The sequence below is a fragment of the Egretta garzetta genome, unplaced genomic scaffold, assembly GCF_000687185.1.
Source record: "Egretta garzetta isolate BGI_Z169 unplaced genomic scaffold, ASM68718v1 scaffold404, whole genome shotgun sequence".
NCBI classification, from domain to species: domain Eukaryota; kingdom Metazoa; phylum Chordata; class Aves; order Pelecaniformes; family Ardeidae; genus Egretta; species Egretta garzetta.
This window is the reverse complement of record NW_009259323.1, coordinates 880,081-902,860: the sequence shown is the minus strand read 5'-3', so window position 1 is coordinate 902,860 and position 22,780 is coordinate 880,081. Positions and strand designations below refer to the sequence as shown.

At 42.1% G+C, this 22,780-nt stretch overlaps 1 protein-coding gene across 5 annotated transcripts in view; it reads left to right on the top strand.

The window, feature by feature from the left end:
- Positions 1–22,780, top strand: part of HTR2C (5-hydroxytryptamine receptor 2C) — a 96,798-nt gene that overhangs the window by 67,616 nt on the left and 6,402 nt on the right. For 4 of the 5 annotated variants that reach the window (XR_004841683.1, XM_035892168.1, XM_035892169.1 and 1 more), the window contains one exon: positions 14,309–14,509. The exons of the other annotated variant lie outside the window; for it this stretch is intronic. Coding sequence is in view for 3 of the 4 variants with exons in the window: in XM_035892168.1 (XP_035748061.1) it covers positions 14,309–14,509 (201 nt within the window). In the remaining variant the exon portion in view is untranslated. The remainder of the gene's footprint in view (positions 1–14,308; positions 14,510–22,780) is intronic. 5 annotated transcript variants of the gene reach the window in all.

Here is a 22,780-nt window from a genome sequence, read left to right as displayed (position 1 = left end):
CAAATATCTAGGATGTATTATCTCATGCTGAGAACTTGTTACCTCTTCTCACTCACCCCAGCAGAGTGAAACTGGGATGAGGAACTAGTTAGTGGAACGTGTTTCTCAGCACTTGCCAACAAGCAGTTATAATTTCCAGGAACGGTCCTACTTGCAGTCTGTTGTAAAGATTAACATATGGCTCATTTTCCTGTGCTGGCTGCAGCTGCAGATATTGGAGAATGTAAGGGGAAACGCAGAAGGACCCCAGGGATGGTCAGCTGTATTTCGGTACTCTGTCTTGACTTAACATGAAATCAAAAAACTCCTTCATCCATGTTCTGTTTGGAAAATTATGCCCTGTGTTCACTCGGGAGGTCTCTTGTTGCACGCAGATAGATGCCTCATCTCAGCATTCTGGTATATTTGTGTACATCCTATCATATTTGTTGCTTTTACTGTATTGTGTTATGGGCAGCATTTTGCGAAAATAAGTATGATTTCTTTTCAGCGTATGGTAACCACAGTGTTCTCTATGTGATTAAAACAATAATATTGTCATTTCTTGCCTAAGGGCTCAGCCTGAGTGACGGTGGCATGCCAAGACCCCAAGGAACAGACTGCTGCATTTTTAGAAAAGGCACATGCCTTTGAGCTCAGAAGAATGGAAAATTCCCTGCCATTATGCAGGCCAATACATATACAGGCAGCTGCTTTACACAAGATGGAAAGAAATACAAAGAAGCAAGGTGAAATCCCTGAAAAGCACTTAGATACATTGTAAGACAAATATACCAATGTAATACATTAGTTTGAATTATTAATGTTTCCAGGATTGGGTCAATTAACTCAGAATTAACTCAAATTTTTCTTCTACTTCCTTTCACATCTGTCTATTGAATTGATATCATTAAATTCTATTCAGCAAATTATGATTTTAATGTCTCTCTCCAATTCACATGACATATCCCTTGAAATTCTGGTTCTAGAGTTGTCTAATATTCATTAAAATATGTGCAAATACCCTTGTAGTTTAGTTCAGTTTCCTGAGACCTAGTGGTAAGAGTAGCATTAAGTTCCCACTTTGTGTTTTATCAGCACATGCTGGGAAAGAGGCTCTGATGTGATTCATCTGCTTGCATGGTAATTAAATGGAAATTACGTTGATGGAAGAGGGGCTACATGCCAATTACTCTGCTTTGCACTAGTTTGCACGCTCCCTCACTGACGCAGTACAACCCTTTTCTGAATGGACAACTCACAAGAGAAACAGAATGGATCCTCAATAGCTTTTCTGCCAAAATTGTCATTAAAGATGTTAATGCGATGAGGGGAATTTGTGTGTGAGCCTGTCACAGAGTCTAGGCTGTGATTACCAATATCTGCTATATCAACATATAATGGTTGCGAGCATTAGTTCCAAATATATAATCAATTATTCCAGCCTCCTCTGTGTTTTCTGGTTGTAGTAAGTCTTGTTGTTGGAAAACTTTACTATTCCTGGAGGAACTCTGATAAGCACAGTGACAGCAGTGGGTTTGTGAGTGAATCTCTCCTCTGAGGTGCCGTCTCTGTTCCCAGATGAAAAAAGTTTGGGACTACAAAGTTCAACGAGTAACATACAAACATGAAATACCTAGTTCCCCTAGCAACTCTTATGTACAAGATTTTATGGCCAAGGCAGGATGGTTGATAAGGTTCTGTTGATTCTCTGTTATTTTGGGGGCGGTTTGATTTCCATTCCTGTTGACATGTTGGCAGCAGGCCCTCTTCTCCAGCCATGCTGGAGTTATTGGGATAGACCAGTTGTTAACCTGACTAATCCATTTCCACCATCTGATATATATTTTTTTTTGCAGTGTGTTTATTTTAGGTACATTTGGGGTGTTTTTCTTGTTTTTATAAGTCTATTTCCATCCCCAATTAGAGGCAGCAGCTGTAGAAAAAGGTCTTGGTGTTGTTTGACCTGGTATGACAGGCTTTTACCATTCCTATTTGGCACCCACTGGGATGCAGAAGACTGTAAATGCATGCCTGACACCTATGAATATTGATGGCTGGTTTTAGGAGGCAGCAGAGCTCTGTCCTTACATCTGTGTATTTATTCTGAATGGTAACTACTTCTCACTCCTCTATTTAAATTTTGAATTTGTTGAGTAAAATTTTGAATTTGCCAGTTAAGTTTTTGTTGATTCCTTTGATCAGCTGATCTGAAATGAACAGAAAGAGAGATTGCATTTTAACACAGCATAAGCCAAAAGTCGTGAATCTACTTTACTGGTAAAATCCAGCTAGCTGTCTCCATCCAAGATGCACAACAGCAGAACAAGGTTATTTGTTTGATATAGCATGGCAAATTGATGTTGACAAGCCATGAACACAGGAAAAACAACTTCCAAGATGAAGTACTTCAAACATACCCCTTACATCTTATTTTATCTACTTTTCATAATGATTTTTCTAAGCTTTTTCTAGTCCATATTGGGATAAGTACTTCTTGTATCTTGGGAGTGACTAGTTCTACTACAGCACCCATATTACTCATTTACATTTGTTAAATCTATGGCAACACTTATTTTATTATGTTTTGCTAGATTATTATGTTAACGCATTATTTTATTATCATAGTTATCCCTGGTTTTGATTTGTAATCAAGTGCAAGATTACACTGCAGTAATAGTATAACCATGATAATAAAATAACATTGCACTTGATTACAAAGCAAAAACAAGTTTATCAAAAAACCCAATGGTATAACTTCACTAAATATCATTTGTTTAGTTTCCTTTTCCACCTCATGAGACCACTATAATTTTCTGGGTAATAGTATTCTTTCTAATATATCAGTACGCCCACACTTCATTTATCCGTGTTAAATTAAACTTCTACTTCATGTTAATGGAACTTACAATAAGCCTACAGTTTTTGCAAAACTCAAAAATAAAGGAGTACGAGTGTACCCAAATGGTGGTCATATGTTAAGTTTTCACTTTGCCTCTGACATTACCCATTGGGAATACATTCCACATGCCGAAACACTGTTCTAGGAAACAGGATCACCTCGTCCTGCATTGCCGTTCTCAGCACGGACCTCGTGATTCAAAACTGCATGCCTGCATCATTTGTCAGAGGGACATAGAGTCAGGCAGGATTGCTGTTGCTGCCTGTTTGTTTGCTTTTTGGCTGAGGGATGTCACTTGAATTCCAGGACATGAGGATGAAGGTACATGTGTTGGCATAGTCTGAGGGGTTTCTAAATCTTTGGATCTGTAAAGAAAGCTGTGCTGAGTTGACTCTTACGTGTCCTCATGCAGCAGTTTGGCAACAATCTGGCAGTTTATAGGCTGTAAATGCTGCAGTGTGAAAGCACCATAATCTAAGATTAAATCTTCTTCCAACTTCAAGTCTTTTATGGTAGACTCTATTAGTAGTGAGCAGTTTTAATTAGCGACAAGTTGTGTACAAAATGCTTACAATAATGCAAACCCTTAGCATCGTTTTATGTGGGTTTATAAGCTGGGCTGTCACACTAATAACAAATTGTTGCTTGGAGTAAAGGGCCAATTTAAAATCATGCTGTGGTAGGCTGGTTGGGGTGTATCGGCTCTGCCAGCTGGGCGTGGGGCGAGTGGGGGTACAGAAGCCCCATGTTTCTGGAGAGGGACAGTGTGGCTTTCGCCATGTGCAGCATTCCCAGACCCCTGCTTTCCCAGGGTTTCTTTGGGTGCTTGGACACGGGTGACAGGGTGACCTGCTCTGTTCATGGTGAGGGGGCTTGGGACGAGGCAGTCTGCTCCAAGTATCACACCCAGGTAGGAGGTTGGTTCCCTGCTAGGCTGAATTGAACCTAATCCTACAGGAGGGCCAGGAGCTGAGTCCCTCGGCCATAGGACTGGCCGCTCCTGGGCTGAAGACAGAGCCTGCAGGCCCCTGCAGATGAGAAAGGAAGAAACACTGCAACAAGCCGAGGTGAAGTCTGCAAGCCTTCCTCCCTCCGAGGCTTAATGTAGAGGCATCCCGAGATTGTGATTGCATCCATGCATCCCCGCAGAGAGGTTCGATTAAACATGAGCGTTTAAAGTTTGTACTTTCTTGCTGCGATAGAAGTGCATCAGATCACTCCAGGGGCTCTCCACGTGCATGTCCGTGTCCCACAGGTGTCTGGGCTGTCTAGGAAAGCCTCCCGTGCCGCTGATGGAGAAACAGGCACCGCACTGTCCAGCTTATCTGCCAATGAAGCTTCCAGACCTAGTCCTGCTGTGGAAAATTATTATATTTTCCAGGCCTGTAAAAGGAGCCTCCAGGGTTCCTACAGCCTGGCAAAGTGGGGAAACACCAAAGTATCATGGAATAACGGGGGGAAGAAGTGGAGAGGGACAGCCAGGTAATTAAGGTTGATTGTGGAGGGAAGGGGACTCCAGACTTGCAACATTGTATGGGAAGATAAAAGCTACTGAAATGTTATTATTCAAGTGTTGTGCAAGATTTGAGAAGAGCTCAAGCAGTTAAGTAACTTGATCTAGTTTAGCTGCAGTTGTTTGCTTCATCTCATTTCTACATCCTATTCCTCAGTTAAAAGAAAGTTATCAGCAAAATTCCCCCAAAGTGCAAGTCCGGGTCATACCACTACAAGAATCCTAGTAGATCACTGTGCATTTCTGGTATAGAATTGATTAGCAATACATTGCATTTTCTAGATTGCTATTATAATTATTTAATTAAATATTTGAATCTTGTTTACATACTGGATGAATTCTGTTCCACTCCTGTTTCAGGGAAGTACAGTGTTTCTTCACCACGTTGCCTTTTAATTGGGGCAGGTTGCACGTGGACAGATGACCATGCTGAATTGGCACATGGTGGCCATTAAACTCCTAGAAAACAGTGGTGCTTGCTCACACATTCACAGGTTTTCTTGGGATTACTGCATATGTAATAGTGTTCATTAGCAAATTATTTCCTTGAGAAAGCCACTGAAGATGCTGTTCTGTTACCTTTCAGGCTCCCATGGTGAAAGCTTCCAATGTGAGGAGCTCCAGCCTGACACTTTTCCTATAATGAAAGATGAATCTGTTCTTGGTCAGAAGCAGCCTGGGCACCATGGCAGAAACGCTTTGCAGGCAGGAGGTTTGCATCTAAGGTAGCCAGTGACAGGAGGACAGTAGATGGCACTCAAGCATACAGAGCAGAATTTCTAGGCTTCTTAGCAACCCCCAAATAATTGCTGTAAAAAGTGGCTTCTGTGGAGCACTCTCATGTTGGCATTTCTACCTGAACAGTCACGAAGAATCAGAAATGCCCACTGGCTTGGAGGAAGCTAAACAGGGAATGTGTTTTGCAAGTCTTCTGCTCTGAAGATATCAGAAATGGAAATAAACATCTGTGAGCATGACCAAAATATGGTTTATCTGAAGTGATTTCTTGCCATTATCAGTCTCGCTGACTGCTTGTACTGGCTTTTAACATTGTCAGACAAGCAAACTGACTGTCACTGGCATGAAGTTCAGCCAGACAGTTAACCCTAATAGCTTTCCTGCTGTTGAGGAAGGTACACTGTACAGTATGAAGGAAAGCTGGCTCACTGAACTACTTTGATATCCCTAAATTCATCAAAGCACTTGAGTGTGGGTTGCACTTTCCACTGGCATTAGACTAGTGCAAGTGCAGCACTGTGCTAAATGAGGGCCAGAATGATGGTTATATCCCGATCACATCCAGCCTGTGAGTGAATGGGAGGCAAAATCACTGCTGCTTTTCGAACTGCCCATCTTGCTTTGGCCTCACATTATGCTTTATACCCTGAGATCCAATTCTTTACTTACTCCCACCTAGCAGGGAAAAAATTACTGACTGGACATACAAAGTATATCAGACTAAAAAATCTCCTAAAAACGTCTGCATCTGTACGTTCAAAGTTAAGGCAAGTGATTTGCAGAAGCTAGTTTAGGATAAGAATGTCGACTTATTAAATTGGCCGTCTTCCTGGAATATTTAGTAAAAGCCTTGGCTAGTTAAAGATGACAGACCTGTGTTCTCTGAATATGGAACCTTTACATCAAATGAGGGAAATCCTTATTATGTCTCCTTCTGAAATCGGACATTTTATCAGGATTCGGAGGCCAGGAGGGAGCCCAAGATGAGAAAGAGGATTAATCCCAGGTAGGCTCCCAGACAGCTGTCAGGATGGCACGGACATCTGAATGGCAACTGAGTTATGCTGAAATCAAACTGAAGACCTAAAAAAATCCCCTCTGCATGGTTTTCTATCCTCTCACTAGCCCCAGAGCCAGTCCTAGGGTAGAGCCATAGTCTAAACTTTATTTGATATTAGAAACTCTGGGCTCGAGCAGATGGCTGCTTTGTTCCAGCTAAGGTAACTGCTCAGCAGCCAGCTGCAGTCTGGATAACGCCACGGCATTTTCAGTTCTGAATTTTAGTTTCCTCAAATGATCTGTATGTTTTGGCAGCTATTTCCTGTGATAATGGATCTTTTTCAATTTCATCAAAAAATGGGCTAAACCACCTGTTATTGTTGCATGTTTGTGCGCTTTGTTATGAAACAGGTTTTTTGAAAATATTTGTATTTTTACATTTAGAAGGTATCCTTTTGGGGTCTGTGTTTGCTCATGGACTTATTTTGCAGTGTGGTGTGGGTTCAACATTTTATTAGATGTTTAAACAAAGGGTGAAGGCTGATCCACAACCTGCAAGAAGGAAATTAAAGGAGAGGACACCGTCTTGTCGTTGTGGTGACATACAGAATGTCAGTAAAAAGAAAATGTTTACTGGTGTGAATGTTTCATTAGACTGTGGTTTTATTTAGATAAAGTATTATGAAGAATTTATATCTCAGAATTGTGTGAAGAGATCATATCTCTATTAGAGTTAAAATGCTGTAAGGGACCCCATATACAAAGTTGGTGATACAATTCAATTACTTGTACCATTGCCCTGTTAACTGTCCATATGACTCAATGTAAACATTCCAGATGCAGCCACAGTTGCTTAAATTGTAAGCAAAGAACATTACTGAGCCTAGAAATTTTTCCTCTGAATTCAAACATAGTTTTAGTCTTCATCAATAAATGAAAAGATGAAGGTAACATGGATTTGTGGAATGACAGACTGCACCAAAATAATCTGATATTTCCCTAAAAGAGGAGATGCTGCCTTTGGGATGGCAACAGTGTTCTTTATGTTTTCTTCTTAGCAAATATGCCATTTTGTTAGCAGGGTTGGTTTAAGTGTAGTATGTGATAAAACTGGCTCCTTGCATTTAAAATACTACTTAAATTATATTCAAGCAACCTTCCCCTGGATCAGATAATTACATCCATTCTGCCTTTAAATTTGCTTCTTTCTTACCAGTCCTGTCAAGACTGTAAACCACTGCCATACTGGATAGAAAGCAAAATCTAACACAGTTACTTAAAATTCTCAAAACAGCATAATGGGTGCAATTGTTTAATTTGCAATAAAACACAGTCACATCAATTAATCGCTATAACTTGTGAGGCAAGAGCCAAAAGACCTTTGGAGGCACATGCAGCTCCGTCAGGGTTTCCCTTGATGGTGAGGGGTTTCCGAAGGAGACCACACTGTTATGGATCCATTGCCTGCTGCTCCCTGCCCCAGGGCCGTTCGTGCCATGCCGATGGCTCCACGAGGTAAAAACTGAATAGCTCAGAGAAAAACTAAAGCTCAGGAATGGTGGCACAGCCCATTTTGGATGTGATCGGTGGCACAGACTTGAGTAAAATCTTTGTGAGGTGTTGCATTGTGGCAAAATAGCATCTTCTAGGCACAGAGGTTCACGTCAAGTGTGGGGTGCCAGCAGCAGTCTCACCAACACTGCATCTGGACTCAGTGACACCTTCCTTTTCTTACTTGGTGGTCTCTTCCTCCCTCTTAGCCATCATATCGTAGGATCATAGAATCATTAAGGTTGGAAAAGACCTCCAAGGTCATCAAGTCCAACTGTCAAGCCAACGCCACCATGCTATCTGAGAGTCCATCCTCTCCCGAGCATCCGTTGGGACACTCAAGCCTTTTTGGACTTGGAGCATTCAAGAATACAGTCTTTCTCCTAAAAGACATCTTCATTCTTTGTGTATAGATTATGGCCCTGTGCTTGGCTGTGCTAGACTATGTGCTGTTTAAGGGATCCAGATAGCTTTAGTGTAGCCTTTTTTTCCTCTAGAAAAATACAGGCTAGAAACTTAAAGGTAAACTCAATTTCTCATGTAACCCAGTGTCCAGGAGTTCAATGTCAGAAAAACATGAAATTCCACTCAATTGATGATAAAATCAGAAGCATTTGTAGTGCTGCCCTCGAGACCAGCTGTTCCTCTACCCAGGAAACTTGGCCGCACGTGCATGATCCCTTCTGCGGACATGCTGGGAATCACTGAGGATTGCGGGGGGTCAAGCAAGACGTTCTGTTCTTCTCAGGCATGATGGAGATTTTCAACCCTCGGTTCTATGATTCTCAGGGTGATATGGGTGTCTCAGAGTCATTTGTCAATGTAAATCTGAAGGAAATAAATCAGCAAAAAAGAGATGCATAGCTTTACGCTTACTGATGTGGTATTTCAGGCTAAGAAATACTTTACTTCCTAGATAAGGGAGAGAAGAGAATAATTTAAATTCTTTCATTCCCCTGGGAATAATGCAATGCAGTAATGTTAAAACTGTATGTAATTGCTTTCTATTTTTATAAAGCCTGTAGCAGCTATGAAACTTTGAAGTGAATACTGGAAAGTCTGGTTAGTATAAAATGCTTCAGCTGCAATACATTAATGGTGCAATGGGGGTGAAAAGACTTTTAGCAGCGGACAAGGGTAGGCTTTTTTCCACAGCCCACAATGGTGGATTTCTCTGGAACATGTGAAAGAATCTTCAAAAGCTGCAAAATCTACCAGAAAGTGACAGCTTTTGGGTACATCTCCTGGGTTGCTGTTTCCCATCGTCTGCATGCTGCTTTGAGTTATAGCAAGGAAACCTGAGCCAATGTCGCTGCTCGGTATTGCGCTCTTCTCGTTTCGAAAGGACATGTCCTCGTTTCTCAGGGAATTAGGTGACACATCTCCTGGATTTCTGCCACTGACCTTTCTGAGAGTCAGAGCACTACACAGAGCTGTAGATCAGTGTACGGCCTGGAACAGATCCGTGGCAGCCAGAGGATGATCTGGAGGTGCTTCAAGCACATGCTGTGTTGCCATGTTAACTGCTGGGAAATTGTGATTTGTACTGGGATTAAGATTTATTCAAACAGAATGACTTCCTACCGTTTTTAGTTCAATTCATTCAAGGCCTACTAGTAGTTAAAGTGAAACATAAATACAGTAAATATCAGAATCCCAAAAGGAGAAGTATCACATGTATTTTAGGTTTTGGCTAAGCCAATGAACAACGTTAGAAGAGGCTGTATTTGAACAGATAACCATCTCTAGTTCTTATTCTGCACCTCTTAGCTCTGTTTTTTTTCTATATATATGCATATGTATATATACATAATATATATGTGTGCATGTATATATATACACATATAAAATGTCATCATGAACCTAAAAGACAAAATATATATTCTTCCTGTGTGGTTTTGAAGGGTGGTTTTTACCCTTTTATCAGTCCTGATAGACGTAAAGTACTGGCTAAATACAACAAATGTGTTCTGAAGCTGTTTCCAAATTCCTGTTCATGGTTGGAAAAGAAATGATTGCTGCAGCTTACTGTGAGTTTGCCATGAAAAATTTCTGAAGCTACAGGGATGAATTTTACATAACTCTTCACTTTATTGTGCTGTTAAGCAGGTATTTTGTCACTATTATTCCAGATTTGTCCCAAGTATTACACTGCATATTCCCAGGAGGTATCCTGGGGCAGATTGTGCTATAGAAGTAGTAAATATGTACAAGCAATAGTAATTTTTTTTTTAAGATGTGAATATAGTGAGCCAGCCCATCTGTAGTGTGGGGTGTGTTTGTCTGTACGTGTACACACAACTCCTGTCTACTCCAGCTCAGCACAAAAAGCTGGGTAAAGCTCATGAGATTTTGTTCAAGGCTTTGGGGAGAAGGAAGGGGGTTTGTATCAGCCTCTGTCTATTCTGCAGTCCCACAGTTTCTTTTCAGCTGCAGGTTCTGACACTTTTTTTTTTTTTTTTTAGTTCAGCCATTCTCCTACAGTCTGGACTAATTCTGTTTTACCATTTGACATAATTAATTTTGCTTCCATTTGATGTGCTTTGGATTATTCAGTCACCTCCTGTGGCAGTGGCTGGTAATTGTGACTCTTAGGCAGCGAACGGCACAATGACCATAGTGACAGTGTTATACACCACTTCTTGCCCATACGCATAAAACCTCTGACAGAAGTCATTAAATTTCATTGTTGCCATCCTTCTTGATGGAAAGCACAAAAAATTTAAGGGAACTCTCATCCGACAGCAAATTAGCTACACACAGAGATGGTCTGCAACTTTGCCAAAATGCTTTTGAGTTTCTGTACTTGGCTGCCAACAGTTTGTGCCCGTCTCAGCTGTTCAGTGACACACAGGAGCTGTGGTTTGCTTTTTCATCCCAGCACAGGAGATGAAATCCCACCTATGGACCATGACTCCTGGTTAAACATGACCCACATTTCCCACAAAGAATGACAGCATCTCAGGTTCCATGAGATGCTATTCAGCGTTGGGGGCTGAAGCAATATACACAGGCATTCTGCAGAAGTTTCCTTCCAGGATTTCATACCTGGTGTTTTTATCCTGATTAGAGCCAGAAGCCAACACTGATCTAAAAGTAATATCATTGCAATAGTCTTCTTCATTCCAATAGTCTTCTATACACTTTTCTCTATGAATTTGTCCAGTGTAAACTTCTAGCACCCACAAATGTTTGGAGGCAAAAAAATCTGCAGTTTGATTACACGCTGGGTAAAGAAATAACGCCTTTTGTTCTGACCTGCTGGATTCATCTAAGTCCCTTCAGCACTCTCCTATCTGGTCTACCAGCCAGTGCAGTAAATATATGACTGATTTTAAGGGCATAGATTAATTCAAGGTACAAAAATCAGAGTTTCTTACAGAGAATTTGGATTTTTCTTTCCCAGGGGTTTAGTACTGTTTCATTCTTTCTGGAGCCAAATTTCAACCTAGGTGCATGCTTTCCATTGAAATGCAATTACTCAAACTTAGAAGTGCTGGTTTTCAAGAATTCATTTCACTCAGTCATCTGCACTTCTAAATATATGGTAACCACTATTCTTTGTATATGAAATGAGACAAAATCAAATCGGAGAAATGTTACCTTCTGCAGATAGATTATTTCTGAGGATAAGATTGTTTTAAAGGTATAACATCGCTAACAGAATTGGGTTTTTTAACCCTCGTTTGCATCTTGGCACAGTCACAGGGCACATTTCCTATGTTTTGTACATTTATTTGAAACAGAATTAGAAGGAACTTTTTCTCTTTTTATACAAATTACTGGCTTTATAGGCTGTGTAGGTGTGTTCCAAATGCACACACCATGCTTACTTAAAAGTAATTGCATTTTGAGATAGTAGATGTATTATGCCCTTCCTATCAAGGTATAGTCATGTGTTACAAGCTGCCATTCTACAAATTTCCAGAGGGATAGTTTATTATCGCTGATCATTTTAGGAAACTTCCTGAGAAAGTAAAATGTCTCCTCATATAACTGCCTTTTCAGGTAGAAGCATAACAGAGTGCCCTGGCACAGTACAGACTAAAAGGATGAGCTATCAGGAGGGCTTTCCTATCACCTTTATCTTTAAAGACATCCCGACAGTTTGCCAGGGCAGTAATTCTGGGCAGCGTTACTTTGATCTGTTGGTGGCTGTAGTTCCTGCAGTGCCGGGGCTGACAGCAGGCGACATCTACTAACCTCACACCGTGGGTATGAACGTTTACTGTCACTTTTGCTTTTGTTAATTTTTCGGTTGTAATGCCATTGCCTAGTTCACATCAATAGCAGAAGTTCCAGGGGGAAGCAGTCATGGGAAGTGTTCAAGTAGCTCAGAGGAAAAAGTAAGAGAGACTATTCATCATTCAATAATGCTGAAAAGGTGGTTGCTGTAGAAACCTCTTCCAGGTGTAGGAAATGTCAAGAATCAGATTGTATCCACCGCAGCACCATAGATCAGATCAGAGATGTTCCCACGCACAGGGAGCCTGGAGGCCTGGCGTCCCTTTCTGGAGACACTGGAGATTTCCTGGCCGTCTGCCTGGTGGGGGGAGCAGCCATCACCATCACCACCACCATCCCTCTGGGCAGAGGCTGCTGCAGTCACGATCGCCCCATGCATCCTCACAGGGACCGCTTCATCCATCGGGGCACACTCCCCAGTGCTTTTCTCCAGGTCTTGTGCTCATAGCTCATTCCAGCCTCTATCAGAAAGCTGGAAGCTGGCTCTAGCAACTCAGAGAGAGAAATAACAAGGGATAAAGAGTGACTGAATGTGCTTTAGCTTAGGCTGGCAGCAAAAGCCTGGGGCTGTACAGGGAGCACAGGTACCACTTGAAGGGGATCAGACTTGTTCTTCCCTGGAGCATTCACTGAGGCATCATTAAAGACCCAGCAAATCAGAGGTGTGCTTAGCTGGAGCTCTGAGCTCAATTGCAGGTTGATGGCAACGATGTCCTAAGCTACTGTAAAATGTGAACGAGAGCAGGAGGTGCAGAAATTGATTGTAGCTTCATAAAGGGGCAGTCATAACTTAAACATGTTCAATTCATTTGTACAGCAGAGGTGCCTTTTAAAGTAAAGATGCTCCAGCCACAAAGCACTTTACTTAGTTCCCTTTGATAAGGACCTCTTAAATACTTGCTGCTTTGGATTTCAGTCCACTTACAGTCCATCTAGTAGGGGTGGTACGAACTTGCTAAAATAAATGGTTTATCTCCCCAGAGATGAGGTCTTGTGTGTGTGTCATGCGTGAGTTAGCACTTCTTCTGTGGGTTTCCCACTGGTAAAATGAGCTGATGTGTCCATCTCATTCTGCCCGTGCTCTTTGTGAAGGGTTCCTGGGCTTCGCTGGGAGAATTCATAAGACTTTGCTCTGGTTCAGTTCATCTCGGGTTTCTGCACGTAAGGTATGCTGGGTCTCTCTTGGCTGGGTAATTTGTTTCAAAATATGCTTTCTGAGACTAACGTTTCTCCCTTTCCATTTGAGATCAGTAGGATGGAGCTGCATTGTTCTTAATATAACGTTGATTCTGCAGAGTGATGTTTCTGATCCTTGGGGTAAACTTCAAGATTGCTTTAGATATCCGTGTTCTGACTGAAGACACGAGAATATATCATTATTCAACTATTATGAAGTCTCTCATGTTTTCAGCTGCTGTAGATACTGTTGATTTGTTTTGATAAGTGTGTTAGAAGCCCAGAGCTTGGCAGGACATGTTATTGATCTCATGTAATCCATTCTGGGCATTAACATGGGAGTATCATTCACAAATCAATTTTCTCTGAGCTTTAATTTAAATACCAGTGCCCCTTGAGGATCTTTCTGGGTCACTTCTATTCTCAAGCTGTACTTCAGCACTGAGTAAACTGATTAATACATGCAGGCACCCAAATTAGCTGCGTGCCAGCTGCTGTCAGATGTAGCTATCCAGCCTGTTCAGTATGCTGGCATACGTGTTTCTGTGAAGAATCATACTCAGCTCTGTCTACCCTCACAACAGTTTTCATATTTCAGCCACTCAACCCAGCTGCTCTGTGAGGAGGCAAATATTCCTCTGTTATTAAGGCACACTGCCTGAGGAGAATATTTAAGGTGAAGTGGTGTCATTTAGCTGGTTGTTAGACTGCATAGAAAAACTGCCTGCTACCTTCCTCCTCAGCAGACAGAAACTGGGAGGTACGTACCCAGGGAGCTTTAGAAAGGATCTGGGTGAAGGTAATGCCACACAGCGCTATGCAAGCCATGAAAAGAATGTGATGAGGCAATTATAAATGAATGTAATATCTGATTTTTTTAAGATATTAGGGAAAAGTTAAGAGAGAGGAACAGAGCTAGAATGGTCACTGGGAGGCACTGTCAAATTTATGTTCCTTTGCCTTCAGCTACTGGTCATGGAAAACAGATGTGTGGGAACTGGCTACAGGTTTATGGAGTGTCTGGAGCCAGGAACTGCCCGTAGAGAGGCCCCCCGAGAGGTTTCTTTGTCCACCCCTCATGCATGTGCCCCTTACTGGTATCATAGACTTAAAGTATCCCAAGAGTTTCTCAGAAATTATGGCCTAGCTTCCCAAATTATTTCCTTTTCTTTTTTCCTTTCATTTCTTTTCTCTCTATGTTTCAGATTATGCTTGGCCTTTGCCTAAACAGTTGTGCCCTATGTGGATTTCCCTAGATGTGCTCTTTTCAACTGCATCTATTATGCATCTCTGTGCCATCTCTCTTGATCGGTATGTAGCAATACGCAATCCCATTGAGCACAGCCGCTTCAATTCCCGCACCAAGGCTATTATGAAAATTGCTGCAGTTTGGACCATATCCATAGGTAAGCAATGCGGCTCACGATCTTAAGTGTGTCTTAATGAATAATAGTGTTACTCCAATTTTCATTTAGGATTTTTAAGAGGATACTCAAATTAATTTACCTGGCCTGCATGCCTGACTATAATAAATGATTACTGGGAAATAGAAGTCTTTCGTTGCAGTTGGTCAGTGACCAAAAGAAGTAGTCATTTTTCAGAATACCACCAGTTCCAATGCTGAAGCATTTTGCTGTGTACATATCAATATTCCAATAGTGACGGTAACACAGACAAATGGTACTATAAAACCGCTGTGTAAACAAAGTAGAAAATAGCATTAGCAAAGACTCTGGAAGGAAAACCCAGCCAGTACAAATGGCATGTCTACACTGCAGTTGCTGCAGTTAAACTCGCTTAAATTCTAGTAGCGGTCTAAGTGAAGCAGCGCAGAATTGAAGGCAGGCTAACAGCAAGGTATTTACGGCTCCCGCGCAGGCTTTATAGCCTGTACTGTACTCTGCCACGGTCGGACTGCTGCTAGTACTGAGCTAGCAAGTCTGAAGGCATAGCAAATGAGGAGCAGACATAAAAGAAGACACTTTTATATCACTTTGATAAAAAGTGATAAATAAAGTAGCAGTAAAACAAGGAAGAAAAGGAAAACTGGTAGCAAGATGACTCTGTAATATCAGGGATTATGTGAAGAAAAACCTTTTGGGGGGAATTCTTCCAATGTGATTTATAACATAGACATTTGGCGCAAGGTCAGAAGAATTGTACGACCACTTCCATCTGTTGTATTGCCTTTTTTGCTTGAATTTTTATTTGCAGTCTTGCAAAGATTTAACATTTAACTTTTCTTTTATAAAGCGGTTGTCACTGTCAGTGCTGTGCTGCAAGGAAAAGCATGTTCCAGGTGCTTGAACTTCTCTTGGGTTTTGCCTGCTTTAGAAGTGCAATGTGATACTGGATGTCTGGGTGCTGCAGGGGCCACTTTTGAAGAAGCTTGCTATTGAAAAAGGCTATTGAAAAAAGCAAAAAAAAAATAGGGGAAATATACCTTCTCTCTTCATGAATATAGCAAGAATATCTGTTAGAAACAAATTTTATTTTGCCACAGGCCTGGTACGGTTCTCTAGGTAATACAGTCCACAGTGAAATTGGATTTGGTTTAATCAATTCATTTAAGATATTTTTTAATTATCATTTTAAACTCTCTGTGCTGCCTGTTTGGCATAGGAACAAGAGCTGCTGAATTCAGTGCATAAGCAGTCACGTGCGAACAACTTCACATGCGGGATGCTTGGGCTCATTTTGCCCAGGCAGTTGGGAGCTGGTGCAGAATCTGTGCCCTGTGCTGCACCAGAACGCAGAGGGAGCAGCCGGTGAAGCCCCCAGCAGAGCCCTATGAATCTGTCAGCAGCATTGAGTAGCACATTGCAAAATCTGGGCAATAAGACTGTTCTGCTTCCATTTCTGGAGCTAACTTGTAGATTTTTGCTTGTACTGCCTTACACATTGCAGATATATCCTTAGAAATTTTGGTTAGTGCTGAATGTGGCTGCCTGCACAAGCACCTTGAGGGCTATGTGGTGGTTCGGACTATGGGCCCAAGGAATAAAGAAAGGCAATGAGTACTTTGTGCACGGTTCACTGAGTAAGCAGGCTAGTAAGCAAATCTGGGGCCTGACCAACTAGATGTAAAGACACTCACAAACCTACCTCATCCTGGAGTTACTGGGTGGGCAACAGGCTCATAAGATGGAAAATAGGAACATTATGGACTCTACTGTCCTCCAAGGACAAAAGTACCTGAGCTGGGATAGGCAAGGTGACTTTGTGCTGCTGTAGAGTGCAAACACCTCACCCCTGCCCAGCTTTCTCAGGTGACGTTTAACAAGTCTGCATTTATAATAGGATGTGAAACAGATGAAATAATGAACATTAAAAAAAAGCAGCTTGGAAAGGAGATGGAATGGCACTTTTCTTTTGCAGGCACATGGCTCGTCAGCGCTCAGTAAGGCAATGGGTGCTGTGTTTATTCCCCAGCATCCAAAAGTCTTTAGGAAGAAGCTGCGGCTGCCGCTCAGCCGGATGTCTGCAGCACGCGGTGCTTTGGGGGACTGGGCAGCGTCTCCCCGCAGGCTGGGGAGGGAGGTGCCTTACAGCTGGGCTGCGTGCCCCCCTTTGCTGGGGTTGTAGCTGAGAGGGCGTACAGCAGGTCTGGGCCTTGTTTACGTTTTGTTTGTTCTCTTTGATGCAGATACAGCTGGCCCAGGGGAGTCTTTGCTTGCATTCTTTTTGTCAAGGCAGAGACAGAATTGATACTCCCCAGAGAGTCTGTTCAGGGCGCTGAATTGCTGTTGGATTTCCACCCTCCCCAGTGCATGCAACAGGGCTTGCCCATTCACTTGAGTTTTCTCCAGAAGGTTGCATTAAATGGAGAAAGAAAAGTACTCTTGGTATGTATCTAGCTTATTTTAGCGTAACCATTTCTACTTCATAAATGAATTTAGAAATGCGCCAGCCACAGGAATAAACTGAACATGGAATGAAAGAGAAGAACTCACCCAAAGTATATTGTTGCTGTCTTCTGGCTCTTACTTGTCACTTGCCTGATGAAATCCCATGACATTTTCAAGAGGATGAAACAGGCTAAGTAAATTCACCCTCCCTTCTCTATTAAGTATCACAAAAGAATTTGTGCATTTCTGTATGTGATTAAGTATCAAATTCAAAGCAGCACTTAAGTGCAGGCTGGTCAGTTTGCATTTCCAAAATCCTGCTTCAGTTGGACTGAAGAAATTTTTAAATGCATCCCATGTAAAGAACCCTGAATTCAGTTCCTGAATCAGAATTTAAAATAGGAAGTAAAAAGCATGTAATTTATCTTAATTTAGTAGCTTTTGCATTCCATTTTCCTGAAATGTTAATGCCGACGGCAAAATATATAATAGAGGTTCTTTGCTCATTGAGCTATGAATTTGGCAGGTTGCACAAGCCTAAACCTATGATTAGGTTTTTAAGCAGGGGAACATAACAGAATCCTCCTGTCTGTTGACAATCGCTTTATGAATGGGTCTTTTCCAAAGCCCTCTTTGTTCCAGATTAAAGTACATCACAGCCAGTTGTCCCGTGTTTTAGCAAATGTAACCTGAGCAAGACTTTTTGTGTTCAGTCAGAGAAAAAGTGGGTGCTGTGAAGTGCTTGGCTTGCAAAAATGAGTTTTGTGATAGCACTGGGCTGAGGCTGAAAATAGAAATGTAGGCAACAGAAATATCCACACAATTGAAAGTGAAAATAAATCATAGATTTGAGCTTGCTGGCAGAATCTTGATGTTGTTTCAAGACTTCAGACTTTGCACAGTTGCAAGTGCAAAGGTTTTCACTAGTAACGTGAATTTAACCATCTCACCGGACTCCCTGTATCCTGCTCCGAGGAAGGTGGCCTTGGGCCACCCTGGCCAAAAGAGGAGATCCCCATGCAGGTCTCAGCAGGAGTGATGAGGAGCTGGTCAAACACTCTCTGTAATACGGGAGAAGGTGTTAACTGGGTAATAAAAGAAATATCACTTTGGAAACGTGAATGAAAGAATTTCAGTGATGTGGAAGGGTGCACACACATCGCTTCTGATCCGGAAATAAGTGAAACTGTTTCATTCTGAAGCTCCTCGTGGCCCAGCTGTGTGCCTGCTAGCACTAAAGGGCTTTTCCTCTGCTTCCCAGAAAGTTCAAGGTTTGATCATTTACTAGAGAGCACCAAAATTACACACGCTATCCATTTCCCAGTTCACAGTTTTACATCCTTAGTTAACACTGTAAATTCAACTTACTTGATAAGTGATGGAGATAAGGCCAGCCTTTAAATTCTGCTCTTTGTATCAGTGCCATAAGCAGACCCCACATCTTGTTTGTTTGTTTGTTTGAAAACAGAATAAGTAACAAAAAAAGGAAATGCGCTCTTGAATTATGGTAATACCATGATATGTGTTGCATTAAAATTGGACTTTTTCATCTTCTCTCTGACTCACTAATGATATTATAATTTTGATTTCAGGTAGATATCTGTAGTTTGTATATATAATAAACCATTCAACTTTTAAAAGGAGTTTTATATCCCCACTTAACTTTCATACTACTTCATTATTTTGTTGAGATCTATTTATAGAAGGATGAAAGTTGTGTGCTGCAAGGTTCAATAGGTTTCAGATAAAGTGATCTTATGTCTAACAACTTTTTGCCTCTGCCCTTGAGTGTTCCTCTCTCACATGGGCTGAGTAGTCCCGTGCATGCAAGCTGCCCTAATAATGTCCTAATAATGTAAATAATAAAGAGCCTCCAGGTATCAGTTAAGCCTTCCCCTATCTCACTGGGGATAATCCCAGTGGGAAATGATACTCGGTTTGAGGATCGTGCTTGGAGTGGCACCGCTGATATTAAAAGACACACTTTTGCCTGAGCATTTGTACCCTGATTCCCAAGAAGGGGCATTGATCTCCCTAGCACATCAGCAAGAGTTAACAGGGTGAGGAAGATCATAGCAGCTGATAACACGCTGGGTCCATAGCAAGGGAACAACCTTGGGATTTCAGGCATGGGTGCCTGGATTGGTTTGATTTTGTCATCAGATGTCAGTGAAGTGTTTTGCCTGGGACAGAAGCAGATGGTGATCGTCTGTGAAGTGTTTTGCACAGAAGATGGATTGATCATCACACCACATCCATCCCCAGAGGCAATGGAGATGCCGGTTCTCCTGTTTGAGGTTACTGCTACTGGGCGCCAGGTCAGGCATCACTGTTGGACTTCTTGGGGAAGCCCAGCCCCGGTAGCAGTCATGCTGTGAGCAGAAGCCCCAGCCCCCTTTGTTCAAGCGCACCACTTGGAACACATGGCTGAGCAAACTAAGAGAAGTAATTTAGCAAAATAGAAAGGCAGGTGGGAAAATAATTTATTTCTTCTGCCTTTTACTGGCGTTTGCTGGTTTTCCATCTGGGCATAGGTTGTTCAGTGCTCTTGCAAGGTTTAAGTAAAGGTCAGCAGTTTATTCAGGCCCAGTCAGTAACTGCATTCCTCCGTTTGCAGTTGTGCTGGTTGTGGGCAGGGTGATCCTTCAAATTTCAGCCCACTTTTATCTTTGACTTTAAACCAATGCAAGGCTGGCACTGTTGTTTTATTAGAACAGTTAGATAAAACTACACCTAATCCAGTCCTGAAGGTGCATTGTTGCTGTATTAGCACATGAAATGCACTGCAATTAGTCTGCTGATATATGGGGAATATATGGAATATTTGTGTGTTTGAACACTTCAAAAGCCCATGTTCCTCAATTTGCCTCTGAAGAGCTTTGCTTCCTGAAAGTGGTGCTTCTTCTTTCGCAGTGCAAGTCAGGAGGCTGCTGTCTGTCGGGGTTTACTTCTCGCTGTATGTTAGTTATTATTAGAGAAACGTGCAGGCACTTTGTGAAACTCTTAAGAAACCAAGCAGATTTGTTTTAGTTTTCTCTCTTTTGAGAAGGTTAGGGGAGTCAGTTCCTATTTCATCTAACAGACTTCAATGCTAATGCATAGTTACAGCAGCTGCTAACATTCAGGCGAATGTCTCTTAAAGTTGTAACCCATGTTTATTTTGTATAATAACAAATATGAGGTTAAAGATACAGATTTAAACACTCAGTGTTTACCATGCACGGACAGTAGTGTTCTTGGTGTTGCAGCATGGACTGCTTTTGTGGCAGCCATAAGCTTGTTTGGCACACAGCTCTTTCTCTCTGCTTTGTTTTTTTTTTTTCAATTGTGTGTAAATGCCAGGAGGGTGGTAGTGAGGTCCAAAGCCCATGTGCATCAGCAGAGTCCTTGCCATGGACCACAGCAGACTTTGAATCCAGTGCTGGCACCAGGAGAGGTGATCCCTGGCATTCCCAAGCCCAGGTACCTCCAGCAAAATGTGACCCCTCTTGTGTTGAGCCCTGAGAATCCCATAAATGAAAAGTCATAGTCAACCCATATGCAGGCCTCTGTTTTCTTTAGTGAGGTTGTTGTCCCTGGAGGAAATGAAATATCTTCTTGTATAAGAATGTTGTGAGAAAGAATGGAAATTACTTCCTTTCTTAGTGGAAATAATCATCAAAGGCTCCATTTTTCCAGTAATCTTTATCAGTCTCATGGGCTTTCACAGAAGAAAACAAGACACTAAACACAAAAACATTATTTTTTTCATTTAAGTCTAAATTCTATGAATGTCAGTTTGGACTTTGTAGTTGGCTTTTTCTCTGGAGCAAGCTAGTAAATGTTTCCAAAGCTGTATTTGTAGCCATTTGGGTTTTGTTTTATTAATTGAGAATCTGTGAAGACCATCTGTTACTCTGTGTCCACAGCATCATCTCAGCCCCATTTGGTGAACCATTCTGCTGGTTTAAGAACATCTTTAAAGCTACAAGAAGCAGTTAGGACAACTGTAATTGGATTTGTAATCCAGAGGATGTCCCTCTGTCTTGCTTCCCATGGGTCTGTCATACAGAGGCTATAGGAGCGGGGAAGAGAAAAAAATCACATTCATCTCTTCCCTTGTGAACTGCTGTGGTGAAAAGGGCTCAAGCTGCTGCCTGGCAGAAGGGTGCACGGGGCTGCCAGTGTTGAGTCTAGCGGCGACCTGATTCATGGCTTGCTGGATGGTGGTGGTTGGTTGTCTTTTCTTACTGGGGCAAAACCAGTTACCCTAGGCACAGCTCAAATATCAAGCAAGAGGAAGAAGTTTGCTCTGAAGGACAAAGTGTGATATGCAATCAGTTTGCAAGCTTTTACTTTGCACATTTTTGGAACGAGGCCCCCTCTCTTTGTGACTTTGCTGCCACCCCAGTTAGAAAGAGTTATTTGACACAATTGGAAAATTTTTCCAAGGCTGGAGACCTCAGCTCACTAAATCAGCCTGATGTTTTTTGATGAAGAGTGTGTCAGCTCGGGCGCCAGGCAAAAGCTCACAGAACGCCCTGCACGGGGACTTGAAGAGCTGACCAGCAGTAAGGCTGGGCAGCAGTAGGCTTTGGAGTGTCTTGCCTGATTTGGCACTGACCGTCCTTGCACCGGTGTAGTGAGTTTGGCTTTCTCTGACCAGCTGACCTGAGTTCTTAAATTATGAACACCTACAACCGCAGTGTTAGCGCTGTGGATTGCTTGAGTCAAGTGGAGTTTGAATGCTTCTCTGTGCTTGTTCAAACAGCTGAGCTCAAATATGGCAGGCATTCGTGTTTACCTGTGTTCAGGCGACATGGGAATGCTTAGCAGCAAGAACGGCATGTACTGATCAGGATAACCTTACTGAAGTCAGGGCCAGGGTGTAAGCTGTGTCTGAAAGCAGGTATTTGTGCATTTGGGATTGTGGCAGTAGCAATTTTGCAGCCCCTCTGGGTTGTCTGAGACCTTCACTTCTCACTACGAGGGTGGTGTAGAGTTAGTCCCTGTTGCTCAGGTTGTGTAACAGACTTTGTTCCCTCTAGGGCTGGATTTTGGGGTGGATCAGTGATAAATCTCATATTAAAGAATGAGTTACAAAGGAGAAGTGTAAAGCAGAAGAAAGCATTTGAGATGAGGGTAATGCTGCTGTTCGGCAGTGCTGTAGGCTAGCTGGCAGCCGAATGAATGTGTGTTGGCAGCTCCTCAGAGGGCATCTTTCTTCCTACTGCTGCTAATGATGGGATTTTCCTGGATTGGAGGAAAGAGCAAAGACCTGGTGCTCTGTCCTTTCCATGCTTTTTCAGTCTGAAATCCCACTTTGTTATGAGAGAGGTGAAGGACGCTTTTCCGTTACAGCAGCTACGTCCTTATTCCCTGTCGTCAGTGCTGAACCAGGTTATTCTTCCCAAATGTACTTTATGTGTGTGACCATGAAGATACCCCAAAACCTCCTCTCAATTTCCCTTGGCTAAAGCAATAACACTAAATTCAATGATGACTACTTCATGAATGAACCTTTATTCATTTTGGAGTTGTATTTCAAAGGGTATGTGTTATAGAAGGCTCTAAAGCATAAAATTATCCATGAAATGTAATCCCAGTGTAATGCCATTGATCTAATTCAGATTTCTTCTTTCTGTAAAGACTGGTCTGTCCACCTCCCACCACTCCCCGAATGTCTGTTGTTTGATGGAGCCAAGGCATTAGAAAGATATCTTTAATGATAAAGAGTCAACAGCTTGATGGGATGAAGGTTATTGCAGTCACAGGGATTTGGCACAGGCAAGGTAACAGGGGTTAACATGTCAGAGAGGTAAACTGATAAGCATTAGCATGTAGAGGGAA